The 11,609-nt window shown below is 41.6% G+C and overlaps 1 protein-coding gene across 1 annotated transcript; it reads left to right on the forward strand.

Moving 5' to 3' along the window:
* Positions 1-313: 313 nt before the first annotated feature.
* On the forward strand, positions 314-11,343 carry LOC126088264 (uncharacterized). The gene is made up of 5 exons (XM_049906394.1): positions 314-405; positions 5,790-5,929; positions 6,014-6,070; positions 6,171-6,326; positions 10,566-11,343. The coding sequence occupies exons 1-5, from the start codon at positions 314-316 to the stop codon at positions 10,664-10,666; spliced, it is 546 nt and encodes a 181-aa protein (XP_049762351.1). The 3' UTR covers positions 10,667-11,343.
* Positions 11,344-11,609: the final 266 nt, after the last annotated feature.

Below are 11,609 nucleotides of genomic sequence, written 5' to 3' on the forward strand. Positions count from 1 at the left end.
TATTCTCCGAAGGAAGTTGAATATTTGGTGAAAATCAGAAAATTTCGGGAGCTAGCGTGGAGTGAGGGACACAGGGATGTTCTCCTTCCCCTACATAAAGTTCTTGTTGCGCTCGTAGAAATTAATTTCCTCTGGCCATGAGAAAATTTTTCATTGTAATAAAACATTTTTTTCTTGTTTTCAGAGTAGTGACAGTTCAGTCCACTTACATATGATATTCTAGCAATAAAAAATCATTGCGTCATGAACTGCAGCAAATAAACGTAATATACGCTACCGTTGTGTTATTAATTTAGGTTCATCTTGCACTAACATGTGTCCTGTAATGTTTAACAGAGACAAGTGCTGTGATGATGAATTTCAGTTTCCTACGTTGAGCTCAACACGTGATAATGAAAAAGCTGGGTACGTATAAATAATTTGTTTCATTCATTACACTGAATTTAGTGTTCTTTCTCTGGTGCAGTGTAGTATGTATTGACCGTGTATAAATAACAAATTCGCATGGAGAAGTAATATTACTGACATATGAAAAGCTAGCAGAATGTAACTGTCTCATTTTTATTCAACATTACAAACAGTTGAAACAACGCTTCAAAATTAAAAAAAAAAAAAACAAGTTTTATTACGTGTTTTGAGTGTGTACAGGTCGTTTATAATGGTGGTACTGAGGTTTAATGTATTGACTGTGTCCGTCTTGCTACATCTTTACAGTGCAGTTTAATCTGTAGGTCTTCGTATACACCATCTGATCAAAAGCATCCAAACACATACTAGTGGATGTCAGCATGGTGTGTGTGAATCTATCCTTCGCCTTTGTGACGGCTTGAACTCTGCTTGGGTCACTTTCGATGAGTCGTCAATGTCAGTCCTCAAACGCCGATACCAGAGATGGTTCCGATGTTGGACGGTGGGGTTTGGAGTGAAGTCGACAATCTAACTCATCTCAAAGGTGTTACATAAACTTCAGCTCTGGACTCTGGACAGGCCAGTGCGTTTCAGGAATGTTGTTGTACACAAACTGTCTCCTCACGGCTGCTGCTTTAGAACAGGGTACATATGATAGAATCATTGCCTCCGAACTGTTCCTCTACTGTATGCAGTACACAGTACCGTAAAATGTGTTAACATCGTCTTAAGTGCAATAAGCAATTTACCAAAACACCACCTCCTCCATACTTCATTGTTAGCACTGCACATGACGGCAGGTAAAGTTCTCCGAGCATTCGCCAAACCCAAACTCTTCCATCGGATAGTTGCAGCGTATAGCATGATTCATCACTCAAGATCACTCGAATCCAGTCATCCAGTGACCAGTAGCGTCGCATTTTACGCCACTTCAAGCGTAGCTTGGCACTGACGACGGGAAATGCATGGCTTATGTTAACTGCTCTGCAACTATATTCTATTCTTTGTATGTGCCTACGCACACTCATTGCGTTAGCTGGATTGCTGGTAGTACTCAGAAGTGCAGATTTCAAGGGACTTTTTACAAATACCTTCCACAATGCTCGACTGTCTCTGTCTGTGTCAGTACATGAGGTCTGTTTGGTCTCGATTTAGCTGTGGTTATTCCTTCGTGTTTCCCCTTCACAACCACGTCACCATCAATCGACTTGGGCAGCCTTAGAAGGACTGAAATATCCATGATGGATTTGTTACTCAGGTGATGTGATTAGTCCACGTTAGAAGCCAGCGACTCTCCTGATCGACTCATTCTTCTGGTACTGCTTTTCTACTGCCAACACAATACTCTCTGCCTCGTTTTATATTGGCGGCTCTATCTCTCTTGATATCTAGTGCTCAGTTCCATATTTATGTTTCTGTAATCACAGCTAGGCGATGCTAGATGTGGTGTAAGGAGGAACGTCACTGGGAAGTAGATGGTTGGAAACGTGGGATTTGCAGCGATGAATCATGTTATACGCTGTGGCAACTCGATGGGAAGGTTTGGGTTTGGCGACTGTCTGGAAAATGTTACCTGCCATCGGTAGAGGAACAGCTCGACGGCGAAGATTTTATAAACAAGGGAATACACCCTGTCTTAAAGCAGCAACTGTGAGGAAATGTTCTCAGGACGATAACTTTTCTGAAATGGACTGGCCTACCCAGAGCCCCAACCAGAACCCAGTGGAACACCTTTGCGAGGATTTAGAACGTTGATTTCGCTCTAGTCCCCAGAGCCCTATACCACATAAGACAGTATACATAGTACTAAAAGACACGTTACAACGATACCCATCGATTAAAATACACAACATAAACATTAAAAGAGAAACAGGCTCACGATATTTGGGAGTACACACTGACGGAATGCACAGTTTCACCCAACACATGCGCCTAACTTCCAGTAAAGCAGAGAAAATACTCTACGAAGCTCCAGCATAAACAGTAGATAGTACAGACTATCTGTCACACACGTGAGTATACTACTTTCCTCTCTATGAATCCGAGGTGAGCTTCGCAGCAAGTACTTGGGTATGTAGGCTAGCTCCAGTGACCAATAGGACCTTGGGATTCGTGGAGAAAGGAGTGTACTCATGAGGCAGTCGGGGACATTGTGCACTACAACAGCAGAGGCGCTGTGTGTGGTATTGGGTGTCTTCCCGAACGACATAACGATAGGATGCAGAGCCACATGTTATTGGCTTGAAGACACGATGAGATGAGGGACATAATAGAGGAAAACGTCGAACACCAAGGCCAACTAATTGCTTGGTGGTTGCACGTCTGACAGTGGGAGTGAGACCAAAGTGATAAAGGCTGTAGGTTGTACATCATTTTCCCGAACGTCAGGGAAAGGTAAAAGATGAATCATGCCAATTGTGGCCATGGCATGGTTGATTTCCTGACTGGTCATGGCCCATATCCAGCGCACCTCTAGTGCGTCTCACTTTCTATGGACGGCAATTGCCAGTTTAGTGAATATGGCTCAGCCGAATGTATCATGCTATACAGTGAGTGGTACTCACACACACGGCGAAATGTTACGGAAATTATAGCAGAAACACTTCAGCACAAACACAGGTATTCAAAGAAATCTGTACAATTAAGTGAACTAACTGACCACATACTGAAGGCAGAATACACCATCTACACTCATGCTCATAAATTAATGATAATTGCAGAATGTGGTGCCACACAACGTGGCACTACACGAAACTGGCGCTAATACCATAGGCACATAGGGAACACACACGACACAGATCTGTAAGCGATAAGTTGAGAAAACAGTCCCGAAACACATGTGCTACAAAACGCCACTGTTTCCTGCGCTTGTACCCTGACATCAATATGGGATATGATCACCATGCACATGAACACAGGCCGCGCAACGGGTTGGCATACTCTGGATCAGGTGGTCGAGCAGCTGCCGGGGTATAGCCTCCCATTCTAGCACCAGTGCCTGTCGGAGCTCCTGAAGTGTCCTAGGGGTTTGAAGACGTGCAGCGATACATGAACCGAGAGCATCCCAGACGTGCTCGATGGGATTTAGGTCTGGAGAATAGGCAGGCCACTCCATTCGCCTGATATCTTCTGGTTCAAGGTACTCCTCCACGATGGCAGCCACTATGGCAGCTCGGTGGGGCCATACGTTATCATCCATCAGGAGGAAGGTGGGATACACTACACTCCTGAAAAAGGCGGACATACTGGTGCAAAATGACGTCCTGATACACCTGACCTGTTACAGTTCCTCTGTCAAAGACATGCAGGGTGTATGTGCACCAATCATAATCCCACCCCACACCATCAAACCGTGACCTCCATACAGGTCCTTTTCAAATACATTAAGGGGTTGGTATCTGGTTCCTGGTTCACGCCAGATGAAAACCCTGCGATAATCACTATTCAGACTATACCTGGACTCGTCCGTGAACACAACCTGGAACCACTGTTCCAATGACCATGTGCTGTGTTCCTGACACCAAGCTTTACGGGCTCTCCTGTGAGCAGGGGTCAACGGAATGCACCTCTCAGGTCTCCAGGTGAATAAATCATGTCTGTTCAGTCGTTTGTAGACGGTGTGTCTGGAGACAACTGTTCCAGTGGCTGCGGTAAGTTCCCGAGTAAGGCTACCTGCAGTACTCCGTGGCCATCTGCGGGCACTGATGGTGAGATATCGGTCTTCTGTGGACGTCTCGTACTGTAGCGCCTGGACACGTTTCCTGTCTGCTGGAAACGTTGCCATAATCCTGAGATCACACTTTGTGGCACACAGAGGGCCCGTGCTACGACTTGTTGTGTTTGACCAGCCTAGTATTCTACCCCTCATAGCGTCATCAATATTATTCTCTGAACCATTTTCAACACACAGTCACCATTAGCACGTCTGAAAACGTCTGCACACTTACTCGCTGCACTGTACTCTGACATGCACCAACACACCTCTGTGTATGTGGACAGCTGCTAGTGCCACCGTGCGACGACCGCAGCTCAAATGCACCGCATGGTCATACCCCGAGGTGATTTAAACCCGCAAACCGCCCTCCAGAGCGATGTTTCACCATGTATCAGCATTATCCTTAATTTATGAGCATGAGTGTATAAGCAAACGAGATCTTACAGGCAAAGTAGTAGACGACAAAGAGATGACATGTTAGTTCAGATGATGACTCCAGGACAATGGACTCCTCCAACACCGATTTAGAGGACGTAACTTACGAAGAAAAACATGTATCCACTCAAATATAGAAACATTTGACATAGATCAATCCAATGACAAATTGTTATGTAATCATGGCCAGTTACTATACCAGGTGCCACGTTAAACCAGTTACTTTAATGATACTGGTTTTTAGCACAGAGCATAAGTTAGAATAAGAGTTCACACATGACAAAACACACGAAGAATCACAATATATAGCACACACAACACATATGAATAATAATATTTTATCACATACTACACAAACACCATGTAGAATGTATAACCCAATGTGGCTGGTTATTGTACCAGGCACTCGGTTTAACTGTGAAGCACTAGCCTGGAATTAAATAGAATAGCATATTAACACACCTCAGTAAGTAACCTTGGGAAGCACTGCACGGGGATGTTGGGTTTGAAATCACATTCTGAGACTTGCTCCCTGGGCAGTGCAGGTGAAGGAGCAACTACCACTCAGTCTCCTTCTGTCGTTCTTCTTAAATAAAATAAATTTGTTTTACATCTTCCGATTTTCGATTTCATTTTTAATGGATGAAAAATATAATACAGCTACCATTTAAACAAAGAAAGAGTACATAAGGTCTCTACGAAGCTCTGCCTCCACGTAGTGCTGCATGGGCCACGGAGTCCACGGCCTCAGCTGCGTAGCAAGAGCCGCGTGGTTGGGGTCCTTGGTTCCAGCTAAGGGGACTGATTGGAGCATTACAGCCCGCACGAAACTTGCTAGGTGGCAGGAACTGGTAGTCCAAATGCGGCACGAATAAAACGTGCAGCAATGCATCACTACCTACTCTGGTTTCGCTTCTTGATGATAAATGGACTGCCAATTCCTCCACAGATAATCAGACACGTAATTCAAAGTGTCCATCCCATGTTAACGTCCAGTCATAGGTGTCTGGATACTTTCGATCAGATAGTGCATTTAGTTTTTCTTTTCATTGTTTAGAGAAAAACCTGTCACTATCTGATTGTTTATCACCGTTCATTGAATTTGCTTGATTCTTTAATTTAAAAGTTTTCGGGTTAGCAATATAGTAGCTAAACTTACGAAAATCATTCACATATGTACTACCTTTCAAATTACTCTTGTTAATTAAGGCTTTTAAATTTTAACTTCCAGATTTACTAAGACAGATATGTGGACCATTTTCGTTGGTTTTTCTTCACTGATTGGAGTCGTAGTTGTAATTTTGGTAATCTGTTCATGCTGCCCAGGTTGTAATCTGTATAAGCGAAGAAACAATTGGACTGTTTACAAGCGTATGTATCTTGCTGCTGCATAAGGTTAGGTAACTTGCATAGATTGAGAGTCACGTATTCATACTAACAGATATGAATTTTCAGGCTTTGGCAGGGGTGATACCTCATCTGGGCGAAAAAAGAAGGGTAGTGTTAACAAAGGTATGTGATTGAATACTTCTTGAGCTCGCTTGACTTTCATTCATTCACTGTACTTATTAGTGCTATTGGACATGCAATACTAACAGAAGGTAATTTACAGGTGTCAAAAAGACAAAAACTTCAGTGCCGTCGTTAAACCAGATACCGTCTGTAACAGTTGTTGCAAGTCAACCTGTGCAAGTGAATTTTCCACAGTCGTATACTCCAGAACAAATTATGGGGCATGCTGTGTACAATCAATTACCTCAGCCACAAGGTACACCCTTCCTAACTAAGTAACAATTGAACTAAAATTTATCCATACTGCATAGGAATTGTGTGTGATCTGCTACTGTATTATGAAGTACGAAAAAAAATGCTTCTTGTCTATTGACACTTTTTTCGTATTTACTTCACAAAAATAATTTAAATAAAAAACTTTTTAATATAACACGTTAATAAAATGGACTATCTGTATGGGGTTAGGAATCTGTATGGGCTTAGAAGAAGTTATTTTATCTTTTTAGGCCATTTTAAAAACGTGTTATACATTGAAGCGCCAAAGAAACTGGTACAGGCATGCGTATCCAAATACAGAGACATGTGAACATACAGAATACGGTGCTGCGTCGGCAACGCCTATATAAGTGTCTGGCGCAGTTGTTAGATCGGCTACTGCTGCTACAATGGCAGGTTATCACGATTTAAGTTAGTTGACCGTGGTATTATAGTCGGCGCACTAGCGATGGGACACAACGTGTCCGAGGTAGTGATGAAGTGGGGATTTTCCCGTACGACCATTTCACGAGTGTACCGTGAGTATCAGGAATCCAGTAAAAGATCAAATCTCCGACATGGCTGTGGCAGGAAAAAGATCCTGCAAGAACGGGAGCAACGTGACAGAAGCGCAACCGTTCCGCAAATTGCTGTAGATTTCATTGCTGGACCATCAACAAGTGTCAGCGTGCGAACCATTCAGCGAAAAATCATCGATATGGGTTTTCGGAGCCGAAGGCCCAATCGTGTATCCTTGATGACTCCACAACACAAAGCTTTACGCCTCGCCTGGGCCCGCCAACACCGACACTGGACTGTTGATGGTTGGAAACATGTTGCCTGGTCGGACGAGTCTCGTTTCAAATTGTATCGAGCGGATGGATGTGTACGGGTGTGGAAACAACCTCGTGCATCCGTGGACTCTGCTTGTCAGCAGGGGACTGTTCAAGCTGGTGGAGGCTCTGTAATGGTGTGGGGCGTATGCAGTTGGATTGATATGGGACCCCTGATACGTCTAGATACGACTGACAGGTGACACAGAAGCATACTGTCTGATCACCTGCATCCATCGTGTTCATTGTGCATTCCGACGGACTTGGGTAATTCCAGCAGGACAGTGAGACACCCCACATGTCCAGAATTGCTGCAGAGCGGCTCCAGGAACACTCTTCTGAGTTTAAACACTTCCGCTGGCCACCAAACTCCCCAGACATGAAGGTTACTGAGCATATCTGGGATGCCTTGCAACGTGCTGCAGAGAAGACATCTCCACCCCCTCGTACTCTTACGGATTTATGGACAGCCTTACAGGATTCATAGTATCAGTTCCACCCCGCACTACTTCAGACATTAGTCGAGTCCATGCCACGTCGCATTGCGGCACTCCCGCGTGCTCGCGGGGGCCTTACACGATGTTAGGCAGGTGAACCAGTTTCTTTGGCTCTTCAGTGTATAAAAACTTTTTAGTTAAATAATTATTTTCTGCTTTTTGATCTTGTGTGTGTGTGTGTGTGTGCAGTTTTCCAATAGGTTACAAGAATTTTGTTGAGGTTACAACAGAGACATGTGATAAGTTACAGGTGTACTTCAGTTTCTGCACACCTAAGTCGTCCAGTATGTCGCTTCCTCTCACTTACATTTCGCAAAAGGCCGTGAAGGTAAAAGTTAGAGAGATTCGAGGTCACCGGAGGCATACTGGCAATCGTCCGTACTGTAAAACATTCGCAACTGGAACAGGAAAAGGGCGGAACAGCAGCGGTACACAAAGTACCCTTGCCAGCCCCCTCCCCTTGCTACACACCAGACTGCGTATTTCTTTAAGATAGCTTCCGTACTACACTGTCGGAGTTCTTTCTATGTGTGGTCCAAGTTTCATCAAGTGGTGTTACTTGGCAGTGACACATCATACGAAAGTTACTTTCGTCCTTAAGTTTTGTGCACCAGTGAATTATGCTGATTAAAACTGAAAATATAGTGAAGTCCTGATATTCTCCTTGCTTATATCCACTGAAGTTTTGATTAAATGTCTGATTTATCATCGTCGTTTTAGAGGTTTTTTGACTTAATTACGAATAAATAAAAATCGCCTACCCACGATCTGCCCTCTAAGAAACTTGTTAGCAAATCTTATGAACTAGCTTACCTGAAAGGTTGTAAGCATATCAACATTCCATTAATCATAGTTTATCGACATTATTCTCATCATATATACTTCAATGAAATCCTAAATGTGCTTCACAAATGCCACTACAAACGTCATGGACTACCAGAGATGTAGTAGCTCTTCTTACATTATGTTCCTCGTCGGCTAAAATCGTTCCTATTTCCCTTCAGTTGTTATGAGAAACCAGTGAAAAGCGTTTACCGAAATATGTACACAGTTTTGGAATACTGCTAAGGAAGGTTGGAGCCGTAATTCAGCACTATCTCCAAGCGAAGCGCTTCACATTTGATATAAATGCAAACAGCTAGGCATATTTCTTGTTTTCCTACGCCGTTTTGCTTGATTCAACGGTACCAACACTCTCACCGAGCGAACTAATCCTGTCTGCGTACCACAGTTTTGTGTCGTGGTTATAACTCGGGTATATCGAGTGATTCGGTGTGGCAACAAACAACATTACGTTCTAGCACTGGTAGGTTGCACTCAAACTGTCGTGTTCTCCAGTATAAATGCTTGGTCACAGCAAAAAGCGAAAGCTCGTGAACGCTTGTATTCGCTCCGGTGTAAAGAAGACTTAATTATATATCGGCGATTGTTCAGAAGCCTAACTGGAGGAACTTCCTCCTTTTTCGTATGCTGAGTCCTTTCAGTCATGACCTGGGAATTCTTTGAAGTATTTACTCCTAGCTTATGTTATTGAGGCAAGTATGGGTACAGTACATTATTCTGTTTGTATTGTTCAGAGCTTGTTCAACTAAGTCCACAACTGATTCTTAATGTTCGCTTGGTGTGTTTGATGCTAAACTGGTCGGTGTTACTATAAAAAAACTGAATAAAACGACCTCTTGTGGCACTGTTGGCTAGCAAACCACAAAAGCTTTTACCGCAGTCAACTGGTGAACTATCCTCATATGCCACCAGCTTTATCGTCCAGTCGGTGCGTTGGTCTTGTCACATGTAGTTGAAAATAGTTAGTACAAAACTGTAAATTAAACATTTATCAACCATTCCGAGATTGTCACTACTGTATCACCCACTCAACTAGATGTGATTGTTCCGAACAATAATACGTACTTTCATGTAATACAACAACTGATTTGATGTTCAAAACTGATAAATCTTGTGTTCTAAATATTGTGACTTCTCCGAAACTACTTATCGGATTCAGAAAGGTGAAGTGCAGTTGAATTCATCTCGTTGACATCAACAATACTTCCAACACACATCTTACAAAAGAACAGACTGGTACCGAAATCTCTGTAATTAATACAACTTTGAAAAGAGACTATACGTCGTTAGTGAAGACTTTCTTACACTTACATGAGAGAAAACAGAATTACGATATTTTAAACGAATCCAAAATTTTTTGATGTGGACAGCTTACTGAGATCACCCATTATGCTCACGATAAGCCTTTATCATATCTAAGTCTTTCTGAAGCGACGTGAGAAATACAAACTACGAATTAAAGTTTCCCAACTAGCTCATCTTGATAGCAAAGGTGATCTTTCTATGTAATAAATCTGAGACAAAAGTTAATTTCGATTCAGCGAAATCACTGTGATCATAAGTGAACACAAAACTAACGTGAGGTAGCAGATGTGTACCACGCTATCAAGTGTGATTCGCTTGTATCGTAAATTAAAGTCGTGAATGGTTTACAGCCGAAAGAACTATAAACGTTAACAGTATCTCCCCTTAATTTTAAATTCTCTCTGATATCACAACAACAAATAAGGAAAGAGATTTAACTTTTCACAGGGATTTAGAATACAAAAAATTAAGTAAGAGCCAACGTAGCTGCAGATCTTTGCCTTAAGTTCCATGATATGTTAACATTGACGTACCCTACAGATATTTTGAGAGATTCTCACAGTGATTTCTCTGTTTTTAATGGACCATACGGCATGCCAATTTGGAAACATTACTTCTGTACGTTGATACATATCTGTCTACGTCTTAAAGTTTCAAGTTACCATCTGTATCATAAGTTTTTAAATTCCTTAGATATGTGTTGTATTTTCAATATGACATGTCATATGATAAAACTGAAACCTTATTATATTCTTTTTGCAGCTGTCATGCAGTCTCCGGAGTCTCCACCACACTGTATTGTAGCAGTTACATATGATTCTCGTCGTATAAAGCTAGCACATAACCCAATATACCGACAGTAAAACAAATCTCAGCAGAAGTACTTTTAATATTTCGCCCAGTACAATGGTAAAATGTAGGTACAAAAGTTAAGACGTCATGATCAAAGAAGACTGCGTGATATATTCTCACGAACAGAAGAATGTATTTCTTGGAAAATACGAAGATATAGTTATTTCTGCCCTGTATTTAAGTTACTGAGAGAAAGCGATGAGGGGTGCTATTTAAGGAGTTAAGAACAGGTAATAAAACCACATACTATAAAAATGGCAGTGTTTATTTTAATACTGGTTGTTTGCAACCTAGTAATATTAGTACATATTAGTTTTATGTAGCATTGAAGTGTACTTTCAAAGTCTGAAAACTGAACAGATAGTTGAAATTGAATAACAATCGAATTACAAAAGTGCTGGATGTAGTCTTCCCTCCATTTGTCATCAAAAACCTGCAGTACTACTCTTTAGTCCCACGAAACAGTTGTGTTTAAGGATTTAAATAATTAAAATTGAGAACTATTTAACAGTACATTGTAACTTGCATTTTTATGTACGCTAAGTAATGAAAACATACTTTGAGCCATGCTCATGATTCAGACTACCAGGTGTTCCTCATGTATGAGAACTGTTTGTTTTCAGTAATTTGTGGATTCCCTTCATTACTACAGAAACACAAACTTGTGTAATGGTTCTGTGAATGCAAGTAAAAGGTTTTCAAAAAATAAATCACATTGCAAACGTAATTTATGAGAAATAACTCTGGACAATGTTAGTGAGTGAATACTGTGGTTGTAGAGATCTATTACTAATTTCTGTCATATAGACAGCTAGCACTAGCAAACCATCACTGTGGGGTATCTTTCAAGGAAATGTATTACCATTAAATTAATATTAATATTACTGTTATGTAAATACTATTATTATTATTATCATTATTGTTAATTACATTACAAAGTGTCATATAATTCTG

The sequence above is a fragment of the Schistocerca cancellata genome, chromosome 6, assembly GCF_023864275.1.
Source record: "Schistocerca cancellata isolate TAMUIC-IGC-003103 chromosome 6, iqSchCanc2.1, whole genome shotgun sequence".
In the NCBI taxonomy this organism is placed as follows: domain Eukaryota; kingdom Metazoa; phylum Arthropoda; class Insecta; order Orthoptera; family Acrididae; genus Schistocerca; species Schistocerca cancellata.